This window comes from Phacochoerus africanus, chromosome 12, assembly GCF_016906955.1.
Source record: "Phacochoerus africanus isolate WHEZ1 chromosome 12, ROS_Pafr_v1, whole genome shotgun sequence".
Taxonomy (NCBI): domain Eukaryota; kingdom Metazoa; phylum Chordata; class Mammalia; order Artiodactyla; family Suidae; genus Phacochoerus; species Phacochoerus africanus.
Window position 1 is genome coordinate 17,063,159 of NC_062555.1, and position 20,288 is coordinate 17,083,446.

Sequence of the window (20,288 nt, forward strand, 5' to 3'; positions counted from 1 at the left end):
CTTCTAACCTTCCCATTGGGAGAAAGCCAAAAGCCATGTCCAGAGGTGACATTGTGCCCTCTAAGTATAGACTTTCTACCTGATGTCCATTCTTCCTTTCCTTTTACTGTCATCCTCCCTCCATATAGTGCAACATAGTTTGTTGTTGGCAAAAGCGAAAGAAATGAAGGAACAATTTTTGTATCATTTCTTTTTAAAATGGAAAAATGGGGCTGGGTGTGCAAGAGGATATTTATTAGGCAGTATTAGCAAGCAAGGAAATAGAGGCAGCAAACAGCCTCATTAGTCTAGCTGGGAATGCAGTCTTCCTCCTCAGCTCATTCATTCCATGGTTCCCTGTGGCTTCAGCTTGCAACTCAGTTGGTTGGGGTGATGTGCCCAAACGGGCAACCTGAAGGGTCCAGGCCCTAGTGGTCCTGACTTTATATAGCTGCTGCAGCTAACCACTGTCTTAACATCTCAGCATGGCAGTTGAGAATGCACCCTCACAAGTAGAATGTTCTAGCCATGATCTTTCAAGTTCTTATTTTTCTTTGGTGAGTAGATCAGCCATCCTTTTCCACCTCGTAACTCAGTGTTTCATCAGTTGCCCTAGAGATAGGCATTGATTCCCTGCTTCATGGAGTCTAAAGTTCAAATTCCTTAGCATAATGCACAACAGTCTTCCTGATCCGGCTTTGCCTCCTCTCCTAGCTTCCTCTTGTCTCTGCGATCTCAGACTTTGCTAAATTAACTGTACCCGCCTCCCCCTCTCTGATCAAGCCAAACTCCCACTGTCTGGCATCCTTCTCCTCTGCCTGCACTTCCCCACCTTATCTGACCTTTAATTCTTATTCATCATTTATTCAGTCTCAGCTGAAGAGCCATTATCTCTGGAGTCTCTTCTCAGCCCAGCTCCCTACACCCCACCACTGCCTTCAGCAGGGCCATAGTTCCTGTAATGCTGGATGATTTCATTGCACTTGTTTGCCCCTATATCTGTCCTTAGCCTATGCTTTCCAAGGGACAGGTCGCTGTTTGATTTACTCTCTGCCTGGTTCATTGCCTCCCTAGCTCCGTAAGATAGGGGCGTTCTTCTCTTTACAGCCTAGTTGTTTCATGAATGATATACAGCAGGTGATAAAAATTTGGATTAAGGTATGAAGCAATACCGCCTTGTGCTGTGATTAACCTCTGTTTATATTTATGTCAACTCTCAACTAGATTGCGAGGGCAAGGGTCAGTGTCTGAGTCATCCTGACCCTCTAGGGCTTGGGAGCAGAGCAAACCCCTGGTCAAGCGGCTGCAGGTAGGTTGGCTGATCCGCTGGAAAGGGAAGCAGCAGAAGGACACCTGGAAAGCCGCCCCTTCGAAGCCCTTCTGCTCCCGCCTTGTTGCCCGCCAGCCCCCCTCACCCCAGCCCTTCCTGCGCTCCGGCACCGGCAGCCCAGCGCCCCACCGGCCGGCGGCGGGAGGGGCGGGACTTCCGGTCCCTCACCAATGCCTTCCGGTGCGAGGCGGAAGCCGGCTCCCGGTCAGGATCGGAGCCGGAGAGTCTCAGGCACTGGTCTTCGCGGTGGATGCTTTTCGGCCCCGCCGCAGCCCCGCGCCGCGGGACGGGGAGACCGGGTAGGCACGGGAGAGTCGGGACTCCCTGCGCGGGCAGAGGGAGACTCGCGATCCCAAGGTTTGAGGCAGGGGACCAGGATCGGGGGCCGGGGAGTCCAGAGGGCAGCCGCAGGGGACTGGGGTGGGAGGCACCCGGGACCCTGAGGCCGAAGAGGCCCCGGAGGGGAGGGGGCGGCGGGTGACACCGGGCGGGATGCATCTCGAAGGAAGGCGGTCCCGCTTGGGGAGTGTCCGGGACTTGGCAGGTTGTCTGCGAGGCAGGCTTCTAGGGGAGGCTGGAGGGGAGGGTCCTTCTCCGAGGGTCCTAGAGGAGAAGGACGTCCTGACCTAACGTATCCGAAAGACGACTAGTCACCTCTTGGATGCTGAACTCGTCTTGCTTCATTTGCAATTGATGCTGGCTCTTTAAGGGAGCGTTTTACAAATTATTTATTTATTTTTCACCCGTGCGGATTTCGGGGAAAAATGCTACATGCCCAGGGAAAACTTGAACTCTTTCTCACCCAGGTCCAACTTAGGCTACATTTCTTTGTCAACAAGATCGTGCTTTAAAGTTGTCTTCATACAAGTAAGCCATGCAAAGTTTTCCTTTTGGAATCTTCTCTGCCCTGCAGAGTTTAGGTTGTCTTATTTTCTTTGTCATGGAATGAACTTCTAAATGCGTTTAGAATTACAGTGATAATTACAAGGCAAATCAGTGACGTCACGTTTGCAGTTGCAGGTCGTTGTTTTTCTGCCTGACTTTCTGATACATTTTTACCAAAAGTTACCCTATTGTGTTTAGTATTTGAGGGCAATTTTAGATTAGGGTGCAACCAGTTACTAGTAATTTTGGATTTACTGTTATTTTTTATTTCTGTTATAAGGAGGACATATATATTTGCCCTTGACAGATTTTTAAAAAATATTGATAATCCACGATCTGTTGTTATATACACATTAGCGCATTTTGTTTTCCTTATTGGACATCATGTAGTATGTAGGCTTGCTTTTATCATTGTCAAAGGTAATTAGTAACTTTATTTGCTACGTTTTATTAATGTTTAATTGATGGCAATTAATATGTACTTTCTAATCTACATCATATAGTGTTTCACTTCTGTGAAATTGCAAAGACTCCTTTAGCTTTAGGTAGATGGCAAATTTGGATTTTTATCACGACTGGTCAAGGTAGCTAGGAAGAGCCCTAACTTGTTATTGGTGGGGGTGATGTCTGATGATTGAATCATTTGCTTGTTTCAAGTGTTTATTTGTTTGTTTGTTTTGCCTTTTTAGGGACACTCCCTCGGCGTATGGAAGTTCCCAGGCTGGGGGTTGAATTGGAGCTGCAGCTGCTGGCCTATACCACAGCCACAGCAACTCAGGATCCTTACTCACTGAGCAAGGCCAGGGACTGAACCCAAGTCTTAATGGATGCTAGTTTGGTTTGTTACCCTGAGCCACAATGGGAACTCCTGTTTCAAGTGTTTTATATTTCACGTGTTAACATTTTTTCTTTTTAAAACTGTTGGTATGGGTATCAGATTTAGATCTAATTTGGTGGTTTGACTTGCACTAATTCAGGTAAGCAAAAACATTTTGTGTTTATTGATGGCCTGGTGTCTTGTTAGCTTATAAACACTTTTCTCCCCGGCTTTATTGAGGCATAATTGACAAATCAAAATGGCCTATATTTAAGGTGTACAACGTGATGATTTATGTACACATATATTGTGAAGTGATTACTGAAGTCAAAAAGCTAATTAACAAATCACTTCCCATATTGCTAATTTCTCTATTTTTGTGTGTGTGAGAACACTAAAGACGTACTCTTACTAAATTTCAAATGTATAACACAGCATTATTAACTCTAGCTTATAAACCCCTGATGGCTTTGAAAATTTATACCTAAGATAGATATAATTTCCTCATGCTTAGGGGCACAGCTGATACAAGAGGAGAGCATGGCCGAAATAAAAAACGCTTGAACATGTAAATAAGCAGATTGAATAATTTTTCAAATTGGAAGGTGAAAGGATGACACTAATCTTTAAAGTTTTTGAATTAACTGCTATGTAGATTTCTACATGTCTTAATTCAGTCTTATTTCTTTAGTCGATATTATTTTTCTGATAATGGCTTGATCTGATTTTTCCATAAAACCTTGCTTTAAAAATGTGTTCTTTCCCCTTTTGCCATGATTTTAGGAGATAAACTAGTTGAGAAAGCCTGCAGGACATTAGGTTTTCGTGGTTGAGACACAGGAACCCTGCCTTCTGTGGCAAGTTTCTTGTTATGTATCTGAGTAGTATGTTTGAAATTTGATTGCTTTGTGTTCTGGATAATCTTTGTATTTTTGTTCATTGTTCTGATTGTTGAGTAAATTTCTTAGCTTTTTCTAGATAAATTCTATGTATTATTCTGTAGGATTTAGATGCATTTTACAGTTTAACCAATAGCAGCGTTTTTTCTATCAGGGTGCAGCAAATTACTAGTTATTCTTATAGATTTACTCTTCATTTCTGCTACAGTGAAATATATATTTGTGCATTGGAAGAACTATCAAAACAGCAATAGCTAAAACAAACTGTCTTCACATACACATGTTAACCTGTTTTGTTTTCCTTAATCACTAGTTTGTAATATGTGAAATAACTTGCTGTATTGGGTTTTTTGGTTTTGTCCTCTCTGAGTATCTGTTTCATTACTGTGTAGTATATTCTGTTGTCTTCATCCCCTAGTTAGAAAGTGACTCCCTGCCTTTGGTAGAAGCAGGAGGATGTGTTCCCACGGAGGAGCACAGCTTTTCTGCAGAGTGTGGATCTGCTTGTTTGCCTTCCCGCTGCTGCATTGCCTTTGATGCAGGATGGTGGCTCTCAACCAGGTTGGCTGAGGCATAATCAACTCCTTCCTTTAATATCTTTGTGTCCTTTTTCTTTTGCTGAGTTAGACTTTGTGTCTCATAGTGACTAAGCTGACCTGGGCCTCCAAGTAGTACAAGAAGATCAGAGCAGCCAAAAGCTCTGCAGTTCTGTCAGCGGAGCCTTGTCCTTTCTGCTGTGTCTGATCCCGTAGATCTGGGCAAATCTTCCAGCCTGCGGTCATGTAGCTGTGGCTCTAAACCACTTGGACACATTATTGTGTTTGAAAATGGGTTTAATGCTAAATCATAATTGATTTGGATTATATAAATGGCCTCTTTAGTTTTGCTTGGAGTGAGGCATGACATTAAATTATTCATGAGCTTTTCTTTCTTCTTCTTCTTCTTTTTTTTTTTTTTTTTTTTTTTGCTTTTTAGGGCCGCACCTGCAGCATATGGAGGTTCCCAGGCTAGGGGTTGAATTGGAGCTGTAGCTGCTGGCGTACACCACAGCCACTGCAACCCCAGATCCTTAACCCACTGAGCGAGGCCAGGGATCGAACCTGCAACCTTGTGGTTCCTGATTGGATTTGTTTCTGCTGCGCCACGACGGGAACTCCTACAGGAGCTTTTCTATTAAAGTGATACTGATGTACCTCACAATTGCAAATACTGTAGAAAGTGTACTCATTGCCTTTGGTCTTTGCTGTTGCTATTGTTAGGTGGTGTTTTTCGTTTTTTAATTTGAGATCCTGAGGAAAAGAAAAGCTACCGGATAAGAGATTTGGGCAGAGTTTGGGGAGACTAACCATTATTGGCAAGAGGTTAAAGGGTGATGTTTGGCACTGTTTGCAGTGGTTGGAAGGAGTGTCTTAGCAGTAAGGTTGTTTAGAATTGCCCTTGTCTGGTGGTAATAAAAAGCAGGAAGATTTTAGTTGCTTTTATTGTTGTCTTAAAATACCCTACAGACAGGGTTCTGTAGCGGACGGAACTAAATCCCTCCCAGCTCTCCCACCTCCGTGAGGATGACCTGGCAGAGGCTCGGGAAATCCAAGTTTATATGGTAATTGGGAGTCATGGAGAGGTTTGAGAGAAGGGTTGAAATGTGAATAAAAAGCAACATTGGAGTTGACTTTCAATATTGAGAGGATGAAGGCATGGAGATTGATGAGAACATTGGAATGTGAGACGAGCAAGCACTATGTATGCATGAACTTGTCTCAAAGCAGAGGAGGGAGGGCAGGCCCTAGGAAGTGATACAGGATTAAGTTCTAGGCTTGCCCACAAGAACTAGTAAGATAAGAAGTATCAGTCAGCTCCTAATATGACTAGGTGATGACTCTTTCACAGTAACTGATTAAAGTAGAAAGCTTGTGTGAAATATACGCCCAAGCTCAACTGATATTTTCCCAATAAACAGTTATTTATTGGTTCTAATTCTCTGAGTTCTAGAGCTAGAAAGGAGCTAGGAGATAATCTGAGTTGACTCTCTTAAGGATGGTTAAGTGTTGATCAATCCTGAACAGGTGGGTTTTGGTTTCTAAGCCTCCATAGCCTCTTCCAGGGTCTTATCCTAACAGGTAGGATTCCTTTGTCTTTTTGTTGCTTTGTGGCTTACACATTATTATTTGATCTCAAAACAAGCATATAAAATATTATTCTCTAGACTTAATTGAAATCTCAATTGCTTTCATTTAAGCTCCTGTCTTCTGAATCGCTTTTCCTTTGCCGATAGAAAACAATTGAACAGCATCCTTTTTATAAACATGTAACCTGTTCTCTAATAAATACCTGGTTAACGTTCCTTGGGTAAGACTATCTTTTTTCCTTGAGGATTTCTTCCTAAAAACGCTTTTCTATCTCTTTAGTCAGGTCACAAGCCTTTATTTCGGTTGGTCTTTTAAGATTCTAGGTTTTTCTTATCCTTTTTAAAGTGTGGTGAACAAAGCTTAGAAGAATCTGACTAATGCAGAACAACAACAGTGAATTTTGTGTGTAAATTTTTTAGGCAGTGCTTTTCTTACAGTCATTTGATCCTTAGGGCAGGACAGGTGGTACACCAAGAGGTGGAACAACCTGAGCTACAGGAAGTTTCAGTGACTTGCCCTGCGTCCTGCAGAGAGAGCTAGGCTGGGTGGGAGCTGGGTGGCAACCCCAGTCTTCTAACCCTGAGACCCATCCCCTTTTCCCCTGCGTCTCACTCTGAGGTCCTTATGTACTGTCTCTTTTTAGATGTACCTTAGAATCACGTTGGCTCTTTCATTTCTTCTCCCCTCTCACCAGTGTGACTTGCTCTTAGGGATATAAAGTGTTTGCTGACTCACCTTGTGCTTTGTCTTCTGCACTTAAAATAGTGTCATTGCCGGAGTTCCCGTCGTGGCTCAGTGGTTAACGAATCCAGCCAGGAACCATGAGGTTGTGGGTTCGATCCCTGGCCTCACTCAGTGGGTTAAGGATCCAGCGTTGCTGTGAGCTGTGGTGTAGGCTGCAGGCGAGGCTTGGACCCTGCGTTGCTGTGACTCTGGTGTAGGCCGGCGGCTATAGGTCCGATTGGACCCCTAGCCTGGGAACCTCCATATGCCATGGGAGCAGCCCTAGAAATGACAAAAAGACAAAAAAAAAAACCCCAAAACAAAACAAAACAAAATAGTGTCATTGCCAACTTGGAGTGAATGTCCTTTAATCCAATCTTCTCCCTGGTTTGGGTGCTTTCCTCACACTCCAGAGGGCTTTAGGCCCGGGCCCAAATCTAGAGAGTAACCAGGTTTTCACTTCCTTTTTAAGCAGCCTTGGTCTGTTGTGGGATGGCTCCAGCTATAAGGTGATTCTTTTGTTTATAGCGGATCCAAATTACCTAATGTGTTTTTGTCTGTTGGTTTTGGTTTTATCAGCCAGAGAAACATAGACGATCTGTCTTCTCCTCGATCTACAAAAAATTGTCACATATTTAAAGGTAACTGTCTCTTAGTGTCTCTTCTCCAGGCAAAATAATGCCAATGCCGAGGCCTCTTGCTATCCGGATCGTCTTATTCTGGATGCACTAGGCTGTCAATGTTCTGAAAACACAGCTTCTGTAATTGTCTACAGTATTTAATTTAATTAATTAATTAATTTATTTATTTATCTTTTTGCCATTTCTAGGGCTGCTCCCGTGGCATATGGAGGTTCCCAGGCTAGGGGTTGAATTGGAGCTGTAGCCACTGGCCTATGCCAGAGCCACAGCAACGCAGGATCCGAGCCGCGTCTGCAACCTACACCACAGCTCATGGCAATGCCGGATCGTTAACCCACTGAGCAAGGCCAGGGATCGAACCTGCAACCTCGTGATTCCTAACCACTGCGCCACGACGGGAACTCCTACACTATTTTAGATGTCTGATCAAGGCAGCAAATAGTAGGACTATGACTCCCTGTAAGGTGGACACTATACTCTTTGCTGTTGCGTGTGCAATATTGTTGAAAACCAAAATTGCATTAATATTTAAGTAGACACATCTTGCTCTTACATTAAGCATTTGGTAAAAGCCAAAGCTCCCGAGATTTTTCACGGGAACTATCAATCTGGTCCCTGTACTTAGACAACTCATTTTTCAATTGAAATGCATGACTATGTTTAACCCCCTATTAAATTTTATCCTGCCGATGTTTCAGCAGTCTGTTTTAGCCTATGGAAATATATCTTGGTTTCAATATTCTCGTTTGCTTATTAGTCATCCTTTTCTTTTCAGCTTTGTCCTCTCCATTTGTAATATTTATCCTTAAAGCTTGTGTTGAGTCATGGCTGGCTTTGGGCTGATTAAAGCTACAGAGTTAATGTACCTTGTAGGGCTCAGAAGCAAATCATTTGTGGATAGTTTTATGCAAAGTTTTCTGCAGAGAAGGATGACAAATGCTTGTTCTCTGGGCCTGGTTGCCTTATTCCCTGGGAGATCCAAGAGTTGTTTCTAGGCCATTCCATAGCCTTTATGAGGCCCTTAGCTCCTGCTACTGACTTTCCATGCATGTCTCTGAGGAACAGGAGAAGACAAATCATTGGAATTGCATTCTAACATGCCTGTGTCTCTCTTGGCTCTCACAACTAATGTTACCTCTTAAACCTAAGAACAGTTGAAAACTTGGCTTAAGGAAAGTATCTGAGACCTAGCCTGGCTTATGTTTATGAATTTGCTTCGGAGTCTGGTGTTTGAACTGCAGGTGAACTCTTATCCACACTCTGAAGACCTGAAAATTGCCGTTACCTATAAAGCTTTTTTTTTAAAAAAAAGACTTGTAGGAGTTCCTGCTGTGGTACAGTGGGATCAGTGGCATCTCTGTGGTGCCAGGACACAGGTTCGATCCCTGCCTGGTGCGGTGGTTTAAGGGATTTGGTGTTGCCACAACTGCAGTGTAGGTTGCGACTGTGGCTCAGATCTGATCTCTGGCCAGGGAGCTCCCTATGCTGTGGGGCCTCCAACAAAGAGAGGAGAAAAAAGACTTGTAGAGGAAAACAATAATTAACATTCTTGGAAACTAGGCTTGCCAATGGCTTTAGGATATTTTTTATACATATAGCTTATCTATACATATATATAGCTTTATGTAGAGAGTATTTCCATTTGAGTCAATATGAAACCTTTAAGTTTTCAACTAGTAATCTCTCACGTAGACAGAGCAGATCATCTGCCTCTCAGCGTGTTCTCTTGGATGCTGTTCTAAAGGCTGCTCTCTGAACAAGGGACAGCTCTCAGTAACACAATTTAACGTGCAGAATGGACTCGCTCCGTGTGGAATCTTTGCATCAGTGATGACAGCCTGGGTTCTTGCGGTGACACTGTTGATCCCTGCTGGTCCTCCTTACAACTGGGTCCAAGGAAGCGCCGAAGCAGCTGCGGTGGCTGGAGGACCTCGTGGTCCCGAGCGCCTGGCTTTCACAGCCATGGGGAGAGACGGTGGGGACACCGCACGTACGTTGGGAGAGCTCGTGTTTCTCTGTAAAAGTGGCTTCGGGTAACCCGTTAACATGGCGTCTGAGCCCTCCCTTGACACCCCTTAGATGTGCGTCCATGGTGTGGGCAAGACTGGTGTCTGTGTGAGTGAAATTTGGCCGAAAAGGTTTTGTAGTTTAGACCAGTGGTTCTTAACCTGCCAGAGCCAATGCTTTTTTTATAACATGTGTTGTAGTCCTTCTTACAAACTGGACTGCAAAGAAATGAGCATAATGTTCTAACTGTAACATAACGGAGAAATAAAAGGAAGTCATTAGCATGTTTTTAACTTGTATATGCTCTATACATACTAAGTGGTTTTTGTATCTAGAATTACTGTGACTGAAATCATTACAGAAGCAGACTTTTTCAGGTAAATTGTACTTACATCCTCTGGATTATATTCTTATCATTGAGGCGATTTTCTAAAATGGTGAATAACTCTTGGCCAAATTCAGAGAAAAGTTAAGTACAGTTTTGCCTTGACTCTCAAAGCAGTTACATTTTGGGAGAACTTAGTGATTATTTAGAAATGTGAAAAAGAGGATTCCTGTTGATCATTTAAACAGGTTTTTTCACCCAGTCTGTTTCTAGTGGGATATTAAGTGATTCTGAGGGATGCAGGATAGTCCTTTGTGGTGCAGCCCTGGCCCTCGTGTCACGACATCCGGCATGGCATTCCTCAGGGCAGTAGTGCCTTCAGTGACCCCGTCATTGTCACAACCAAGTGTTTTCACAGACTTTCAAAACATCCCTTAGGGGTTAAAATTAAACCATATTATTGTTCAGCTTTGTACACTTAAGGAAGCCGGTTTCTCTCCTCTGCGTGTGTGTGTGTGTGTGTGTGTGTGTGTGTGTGTGTGTGTGTGTGTGTGTGTGTGTAGAACTGCCTCTTTAGATAAGGATAACAAATATTGTTTAATGTCACAATTCTGCTTCTTTGGAGGCGGTTGTCTGGAGCCTTGTGTTAAGTCCTAATGAGGCAAAGTGCAGCCTCATTAGCAAAGAGTGTTGTGACTGATTAGTCGTATCTGCCGTGGGTGCAAGGGGCATGGCTGTGCGAGACAGCTGCCGCTTACCGCATCTCCATGTGGCTCCCACTGGGTACTGACCATCCCGGCCTTGAGAGTACTTTCGGTGTATTGAACAGGACTGTGGGATTGAACTGTTGCAGAGTGATTAGTTAATAGGAGAGAATATTTATAGCCTCTTTGTCTTTCAGGGATTAGCTGGGTTTTCAATCATGTGTTGAATAAAGAATGGAAAATGGACAATTTAATCAGTTTTGCCACTCTGAGAAATTTAAAAGTTACTCTTTTCTTGGTGGCTTTAATATGTTGTGTATTAATTTTTGAAAATTTTAGGTGCCTTAAGTAATTAAAAATGTGTAATGATTTTCTGTTTTTATAAACGAATGCTTTTGGTGATCTTTTTGCATAAAAAGTTTATAGAGTATTTTGAGTTTATTTAGTCTAGTTCCCCTCAATTATGCTTAAGAAACTGGTCCTAGAAAGGTGGAATGTTCTGCCCAGGTAACACATCGAGTGCAAGAACCGGATTAGCAGCCAGATCTAGCCAGACCTGCTTTCTAGCCAAGGGTCATTCTGCTGCAAGAATGATTACAGTTCAATGGTGCTGATCACGGGCAGGTTTTCTGAAGAGAGTGATTTTTGAGTCTCTATTTAAGGGAGTGAATATGAATTTATAGTTAAGAGAAATAATAGTTAAGAGAATAGAGAATATGAATTAATACTTGAGAATAATTTAATGGATTAATTGTTAAGAGAAGAGTTCATGCCATTCAGTGGCACTGGGGGATGGTGGGCAGAGAGAAGTGTGTACATATCATAAGAGTCATCCAAATGGACAACATAGCCACTTGAAAACGCATAGTGACACGGGATACCCCTGGGGGATGAGGAGATTTTGCTGGTTCATACAGGCTGGCCATTGGGTGGTTCCAGGGGATATTCCAAAGAACCCCAAGTGTAGGGAGCGGGTGGGCCAAGAGAAGTTACGGAGAGCTTGCTTTGTGAGGAGGTTGAGGATGGAGAGACCTGTAGCCATTGAAGCTCAGGTGCTCTCTGTAAGGAGCATTGGGTTAGGAATTCGGAAGTCCTCTAGGAGGGAATTTTAAGGACTGGGGGCACAGAGAAAATACTGTAGGATGTAAATAGATCCTTTAGAAGGTTGCCAGGTTTTGGGTTTCATCAGAGCTTTCTCATCTGTAAAATAAAGTAATACCCCAATGCTTAGAATTGTTATGGGGAGTAAAGGCAGCAGTGCACGTGGTGTGAGCCTGACTCCCGGCATGTGGGCACGTGGGACTCCACAGTTTATTTGATTTTATTCGAGGGCGTTGTTGCTGCTGGCTGAGGGCCCGGGAGAAGGTATCGCTAGAGTCAGGTCCTCCCCCACTTTCCTTCCCTTTCCCTTGTTTTTGTCACCTCCATGGCTCTTTAGGATGCTTTTTTCCCCCAACTATTTTCTACGATCCCCCCAACAAGTGAGAGAATTACAAGACGGAAATGAAGCACCGGGAAGTCCTCAGCCTACTTTGCCCCAGGTTTCTTACTTCCGCTCGTCTCACTCTGTATGGTACTTCTTTCTCTTCCTCTGTGATCCTCAGGCCTATACTTTTTAGAATAAACTGTGCACCTTTGGGGGGCTGTGTTTTAATGGCAAATTCCACTTCGTCAGATTGAAAGGATGTTTTTGCCAGAGCGCTCTCTCCAGTTAACTTCGTTGTCCCCCACCCCCGGAATTTAACTGCGAAGATGTGGTTGGAAAGGGAGAGGCAAAAGATTTTGAAATAACTTCTCCTTTTCCTCTTCAGAGGATTACTCCCTTTAGGTTCGGGTAAAAAACAAAATATTTGATGGACACCAACTCCAAAGCTAACTGGTTGAGCAAAAGATGTTTTCTTTAATAACTGTGATTTAGATGGGAAAACAAGAAAGTAGCTTCGTGGTAATCAAGTGACAGGTTGTTTGGGTCCACAAGTGAGATTACTAGAGATGAGGCCTAGAGTGTCTCCTCATCCTTCTAGGGCAGCTGCTTCTGAGCCAGTCCTGGGGCCATTTCCCTTGTGGTAGAGTTTGCTCTTCACTCAGAGAGACTGACTGTGTTCAGTTATCATTCTAAGGAGCCTTGGTAATACTTGAAGATCTGGTAAAGAAGGTTCTTTCTTGGAACCCTCAGAGCTGGAAGAGAGCTCTTCTGGACAATTTTGTAGGCTAGGTTTTAAATTTAAGTTAAGAAATGTGCGTATGTCCACATTCATAAGCAAAAGGAGTTTGGAAATGCTCGAAAGAGGCCTTTAAGAAGTAAATTTGAGTATTTCTTTTTAGTAATCTCTGTTTTTTTTTTTTTTCCAAAGATGCATTATATAAATAAACATTACTTTTTGAGTGATAATGATTTTTCTGTAATTTGATTTTAAGATGAACAACTTCCTATTTTCAGACCCCAGTGTTTCAAATTACATGATATTGTGTTTCGTTGTCTTATGGTTGATAAATGTTGGTAGTCTGTGGTACCACTTGATTTTCTTTGAGACGCACTGGCATTATTGTCTCGAAAAAGACCAGAGTAAGTGGGGTGTTGACATCAGTATTTGTTCTGTAGGCTCGGTGCACACTCCCCTGCAGTCTCTTCCTGGCCTCGCTCCGTTGTTTTCCTCCGCTGGATAATGATATTTTCTCATCTCACATTAAAAGCACTCATTTCTTTTTCTTTTTTCCTCAATCTCTCCTCCAAATGAAATCTCCATCTCTCCTGTGATGATAGCTAATCCATGATTATTTCATTAAGTTGATTCAGACTTGACCCAAAAGCATATTATGTACGTTCTGTATTTTAAAGTGAAACTTGTAAGACTAAACAAAAAGTTTAGCTTTTGCAAACTCTTTTCTGAATTCGCAAGTGGTTTAATGTATAGAGATGGCTTGTTTGCCCTGTTACTTCAGATTTCCTTTTTTGGGGACTCCAGTTTCTGGGATAATATATATATTTCTTCCCTAGAGCACCTGAGAAGAGAAAGAATGAGGGGAAGAGACAGGGCCTTTTTCAATCTGACAAATAGGTATAGCTACTTCTTTTTTCCTTCTCCAGGTTCTTCTTCTTTAATCTCATTTTATATATATAGGGAGGAATTCACATACAAATTCATTTCTTTTGGAATGTGAGGCAGGAACGTTCCTCATATTACAGCCTGCTGCAGGGCACAGTTAGAATCCAGTGATTAAAATCACCCAAACGCTTTTATTTCTTTGCTTTACAACCCAGTCTTTGCCAGCTGAAAGATTAATGGAGAGTAAACGATAAATGCATTTCCATCTGCTGCTGCTGCAAAGAAAAAAAAAATCGTTTAGACAGTTTTCCCTCTTTTTAAATCTAGAAAAAGGATTGCTTTGAAGTGAAGTGTAAATTAGTGGCTCCCTAATAAGTGGTTATTAGATTCCTGCTCTGGAAGCCTGTTCAGGTGATGCCGACATGGTCACCGCCAGTTAACAGTTCGTCACAAGTAGTCTCTCCCTGGGGAATAGAACAAGCAGTCCTGCATTCTTGAGAGTCTTTCCTTTTCACCCCCAACTGAGAAGTTTTAGGTAAAGGTGTTACTTTCCCTGAACTGCTTAGGTTTTCTTAGGCTGTCAAGGTCAAAAGCAAACCAGACTCTTAAGAATTGTCTGCAGTAGATCCTTTTAACACATTGCAACCTGAGAGAACTAAGCTGTTTTGAATAACTCATATCTTGTTGAATATACTGCTCTCCCTGCCAGCTGCTAAAGCTGTGTGTGTTGGGAGGGGGACCTCTTGAATTGCTGTGCTTGCCAATAGTTGATGGCTCTTGATTCTTTTTGACATTGTTATGGTTTATCATGGTTGCCCCTCAAGATCACTTGGCAGCACTGTTGTATAGAGGAATTCCATTAATCCCTTAATGCTGTAATCTAATCCTTAGTAATTAGATCTCTGGGATCAAGTAGGTAGATTACCTTTCTGCTTTAATAATTTTTAATGATTTAATTTGTGGTTCTTTGCTGTTGGCCTCCAGGTTATCCTGTTTGCCGAAGGTGGTATGATGGGTGATAGGATTATCTCCTCCCTTCAGAGGAGTGAGTAACTAAAATGTAATTTCTTTATTTTTACCTTCCTAAGGTGATTTTTGACACATCTGCTAGTGTGGTTTTGTAAACCAATTTTAGAAAGAGGATAATAATTATATTACTAATAATTGTTAAATATTTACTGTGTGCCAGTTATTGTGCCCAGGGTTTCACGTGTTTTCCAGTTTAATCCTCACTGCAGTCTTACTAAGTGTCTTTCTTTCTTTCTTTTTTTTCTTCTTTTTTTTTTTTGGTCTTTTTGGGGCTGCACCCACAGCGTATGGGGGTTCTCAGGCTAGGGGTTGAATCGGAGCTGTAGCCACCAGCCTACACCACAGCCACAGCAAACACAGGATCTAAGCCACATCTGCAACCTACACCACAGCTCACAGCAACACCAGATCCTTAACTCACTGAGCAAGGCCAGGGATCAAACCCCCGTCCTCATGGATAGTTGGGTAGTTGGGTCTGTTACCCGCTGAGCCATGAGCCATGACGGGAACTCCTTGAGTATCCTTCTGATATCAGCTTCACAGATACAGAACCTGAGCTAGATGGAGGCTAAATAGCTCTCCCGTGTTACACAGAAATTGGAGCTGGAATTTGAACTGGGGCAACCTGACTTCAAAGCCTTAACCCTTAACTACTCTGTTGTACATCAAGCTGATGCCTTCTGTTTTATACATAATATAACTATTATTAAGATTTCCACTCATAAAATTTCCCTGTTTCCTATTAGAATATTAAATTTTCCCTATTTAATTAATATTAAAATTTCCCTGTTTCCTTGTTTCCTATTAGAATCTTTTTATACAGATTTTTCATTTCTATTCCAGTAAACCTTTCATCTTTAGCTTTGGAGGTTGCCAATTGGTTTCTTGCAAAAAGCTTTTTAAAAGCTTTTCCCATTTTTATTCCAGGAAAAGAATTGTGTCACCTTGCTAACTGTTTGGCATATGTGCTTTCAAGTTGGGGGTAGCCAGTCCTTTGTGGGTAGAAATGAACAGTTAAAGCATTTATATGTTATTTTGGATTATATTGTAAGTTTCTTGGGCAGATTTGCCATGTGCACTTTATCTTAGACATATAAATTAATTTTTATGCTGTAAATGTGCAGATGGGGAAAATCTGGAAGCATCCTGTTGAGAAGAGAAAAAAATCCACTCAGAATTTAAAATTGGTCATGCGGAATTTTAAAAGGGGGGTGGGAGTTGGATAAGCCGTATATAGAGTGTTGAATTAAAAGTTTTTCGCATTTTTCTGTCCTTAGAGTCAACCTTTATAACACTGTTATTAGGAAATACTTGACTTGCTAAACTCGACTGAACACTTTAATTTCGGGGGCACAGTTTCTAAATCCATGAAGTCCTCCTCACACAACAAGATGTCATTTTACTGTATTTAGGGATGACACACGCATTCTGAATTTTGACAAATTGTGATTAACCGAAGTGAGTTTCACATCTCTGAGGTGACATATAGTCATTCTTTTTTCACCAGAAAGTAGGTGGTGGGAAGAGTAGGCAGCCGTTTAATAAAGCAGCCAGTGGGTTTCCTATATCTTACATGAAGTGTTAACCTTTGCATTTTGCTGTGGAAGAGACGTTTGCTTCAGATCAAGCTTAATCTTTTTTCCTGAAAACCTAAATGTGTTTAAGCGTTGTTTTGAAATAATGATAATCGTGCGGTAGTACACATACCGTAATTTTGTTTGGAAGCTTTTTAGCCCTGCATAAGGAAGGAATATCACAGAAAGCCAGGTAGGCAAGTGTGGCTGAATTCTGCCTAGTGGTTGTGATCGAAGAGTCTGATTCAGGCTGAAACAGTGGCCTCGTTATTAGACAGTGTGCTTCAGTGTCATGAAGAGAAGGGAAAGGAAAAAAGTGCATCTTTGTGGCAGGCACTGTGTTAGGTGTTGTGTGCTTGCATGTTAACTCAAATCCTGTGTTTAATTCTGTGTTATTATCTCTTTTTTTAAAAGATGAGGAAAATGAAATTTGTAAAGCAAATAAACTGTCTGTGGTTAGGACTTAGACTTGTAGAGCTGGGGTTTGACCCAAGAATATCTTACTCTAAGGCCTGAATTCATATCCTATGCTTTCTGTCTTCAATTGGCTTTTCTTCTTCTCATATTTCATTTTTACCCTTCGGCTTTGTTGGAAGTTTTCACTTCCATTTTTTTTCTTTCAATGGTTACCCTAAAAATATTAATATGTATACTTAACAAAGTCTAAATGTAAATAATATCCTCACCCTCTTCCTGAATAATAGGATCGACCTCTTTCAGATATAAACTATTTGTATTAGATGTTATAGTTCTGGGACTTGATCTTTTTTATTTTCCCCACAGTGGCACCTGTGACACATGGGAGTTCCCAGGCTAGGGGTCAAATGGGAGCTGCAGCTGCAGGCCTGTGCCACAGCAATACTGGATCTGAGCTGTGTCTGCAATGTATACTACACGTGGCAACGCTGGATCCTTAACCTACTGAGAGAGGCCAGGGACTGAACCCGAATCCTCACGGAGACTCTGTCAGGTTCTTAACCTGCTGAGCCACAACGGGAGTTTCAGGGACTTGATCTTTTAACCCCAGAAATAACAGATAAGGTGTTTAGATTTACCCATATGCATTTATCTTTTTTCCTTCTGGTCGTCTGACCATCCCTTCATGAGTATCGACTATGAGATGAATTGGTTTTAAACAGCTCTGGACTCGCCCTGGGGCTTTGCCAGGGGGCCTCTGCTCTGGTTCCACCTTGCCCAGACCCTGACCATTGCCCCTGTTACCTATTTCATGTGTCTTCCCTCATCCCCTGGTCAAGTTCATGCCACCAGGACTGTGCAGACGCCCCAGGGCATGCTGGTTTCAGAACTAGCTCACCTCTCTGGATTTGTGCTCTCCGGCCATTGTTGCCCTCAGAGCCTTTCTGTTATTTGCAGCTGGCTTTGCCATACATTTTAAAAAGAATTTTAAAATATTTACTCTAGCTTTTTAGGTGCTCTCCAGTCACCGGGCTACATTGCCAGCAATAGAAGTCCGTGGTGTGGTCGCGCTTGATTGGAGTGTTTTGCATTGATCCCAGGAGGTGGGGAGAAGACCTGATTTGTTTTAGTCTACCATGCCCATTCCTAGTAGCTAGCAAAGTTCTTCTCATTGAGAGCATAAGAAATAAACTGCTCAGGAGTTCCCGTCATGGCGCAGTGGTTAACGAATCCGACTAGGAACCACGAGGTTGTGGGTTCGGTCCCTGCCCTTGCTCAGCGGGTTAACGATCCGGCGTTGCCGTGAGCTGTGGTGTAGGTTGCAGACGCGGCTCGGATCCCACGTTGCTGTGGGCCGGTGGCTACAGCTCCGATTCGACCCCTAGCCTGGGAACCTCCATATGCTGCGGGAGCGGCCCAAGAAATAGCAACAACAACAACAACAACAAAAAAGACAAAAAAGACCAAAAAAAAAGAAATAAACTGTTCAAAGGAGGATGGTGGGGTTTAGGACACGCTTGCCACCTAAAATAGGGCCCCTTGGCATGTTGACTGTTTTAAGCTGAAGGAATTTGAGAAATGGCAGGTACAGGAAGGACTTTCTGACTCTCTCCTGAGCAGATCATCAGAGCATCCTTTTCTCTAAGACAGAGGAATGAATGCCAGAGGAGTCTGAAGGAGCCGTCCTTGCTCAGTTTCCCCGTTTGTTGTCCTAGTTCATAACCCTTATTGTCTTATCACATTTTTCCGTGACTCAACTCTTCATCAAACTTGATGTAAAAACACTCAGCTTTAACCATTTCTTTGGTTTTCATTCTCCGTGAAGGGTCCTGTGTCACATAAAACTTAAATCAGTTTGTATGCTTTTCTTTTGTGAATCTGTCTCTCGTTACAGAGACCAAGCTGAGAACTTCGAGGGGTTGAGGGAAAAGATATTTTCCTTCCCTGCAGTTTCTGGCGACCGCAAGGAGTGGCTGGGGCACCACCCTCCTTCTGGAAGCTCCAGATGGGATTTTGGGAAAACCACAAAGTCAATGAAAGATAAGAAGTCTTACCAAAGTCACCTCTTTGCCAATTGACTTTCTGTAGTACACTCTCTCTAGGGTTTAGTCAAGAGAGGAAGGTAAAAATTCCTTTGCCTAGTCTTTTCCAAATTCAGATTAGCAGGAAAAAAAGTTCTAAAGATGACGTCCTTGAATTTTGACTCTTGTGAACTTGTTTTCTGGTAGCCATTCATGATTAATCCTTTCCTTCCCAGGCACGGCTGTCGGGCTCTTCCTCCTCTTGTGTCCTGAGAACTCGGCTTGGCTTTCCGCCTGCTGGGGCATGAGGTTATTAAACCTGTATTTGTGGGCAGGCAGCTGTCAGATTGGAGACCCAGATACGGCTACACAGAAATATGGGCTGCACCCTGTTGGTGGCTAATGTCCTGCTCACCATTGCCGGCTCTCAGTGGGGCTTGTTGAAGTTTTTCTTTTGGCTATGTCTGGGAGTGGCTCTGGATCTTGTATTTTCTGTACCCTCTTTGAGAAAGCCTCTTGTGTCCATGATTGAGTCGTAAAAGGCTTAACGGCTTTGAGTTCCTTGATATAGGCATACCTTCGGTTTAAAAAAAGAAAAAGAAAAGAGTTCAAAACTTCTAGGGATATTTACTGTTTGCCCTGTGTGAAACCTGATAATAAGATATTTGAAGAGATATATATTTTTAAAAAGAGCTCTCTGGTCAGAAGTTGGCACCATTGGAAGCTGATATCCAGTGCTTGATAGGAAGGTTTTTTTTTTTTAATTAAATTTTTTTTGTTTGTTGAGTCCTCTCTATTCTTCCTCTTTGTTTCTGCTCCTCCCATGAGAACTTCTAAGTTGTTTAAAACTCCCTTCTTGAACCCTTGCTGACTGTTCCTCCAACTCTGTCTACTTCCCTTTTGGTTGGTCCAGTTTTGCTGACGATAATTCGGAACTTTATTGGCTTCTTTGGGAAATTTAAGATCTCAGACTCACTCCTGTAAGACCTCTTTCTGGAGTTCCTGTCGTGGCTCAGTGGTTAACAAACCCGACTAGCATCCGTGAGGATGCCGGTTCGATCCCTGGCCTCGCTCAGTGGGTTAAGGATCCAGTGTTGCCATGAGCTGTATGGCATAGGTTGCAGACGTGGCTCGGATCCTGGGTCACTGTGGTTATGGTGTAGGCCGGCAGCTGCAGGTCCGATTTGACCCCTTGCCTGGGAACTTCCATGTGCTGTGGGTGTGGCCCTAAAAGAAAAAAAAAAAAAAAAAAAGACCTCTTTCTTCCTGTTGCTTATGCTCCTGTTTCTTCCTGTTGCCACCATTTGGGTCCCTTGAACCTTTTGCTGGGTCCCTCTTCAAGCTCCTGTCTCTTGCATCCCTCTATTCGTCACTGCCAGACCCTTTCCACTCCAGCCCCTCCGTCACTTGAACTCTAGGACTCTGACTCTCAAGGGACCCAAGGTCCCCCAGAAGCAACTACCTGAGACTGAAAAGGAAAAACGCTGATTAGAAGTAGATGGTTTATGAAGGATAATGTGGGAAAAAGAATATGTATATATATGTACGTGTGTATGACTGGGTCACTTTGCTTTAAGCAGAAATGGACAGAACATTGTAAATCAATTATAATAGAAAAAATAAAAATCTTGAAAGAAATAAATGGGATAATTTATCCACTTAAATGAGCTTAAGAGGAGGTCCTGTCGTGGCGCAGTGGTTAACGAATCCGACTAGGAACCATGAGGTTGCGGGTTCGATCCCTGCCCTTGCTCAGTGGGTTAA

The 20,288-nt window shown here is 42.7% G+C and overlaps 1 protein-coding gene across 1 annotated transcript in view; it reads left to right on the top strand.

Annotated features, from left to right (window-relative positions):
* Positions 1-1,496: 1,496 nt before the first annotated feature.
* Positions 1,497-20,288, top strand: part of DISP1 (dispatched RND transporter family member 1) — a 183,218-nt gene continuing 164,426 nt past the window's right edge. The window contains 1 exon segment of the mRNA XM_047755446.1: positions 1,497-1,608. Coding sequence (XP_047611402.1) covers positions 1,560-1,608 — 49 coding nt within the window. The 5' untranslated portion in view covers positions 1,497-1,559.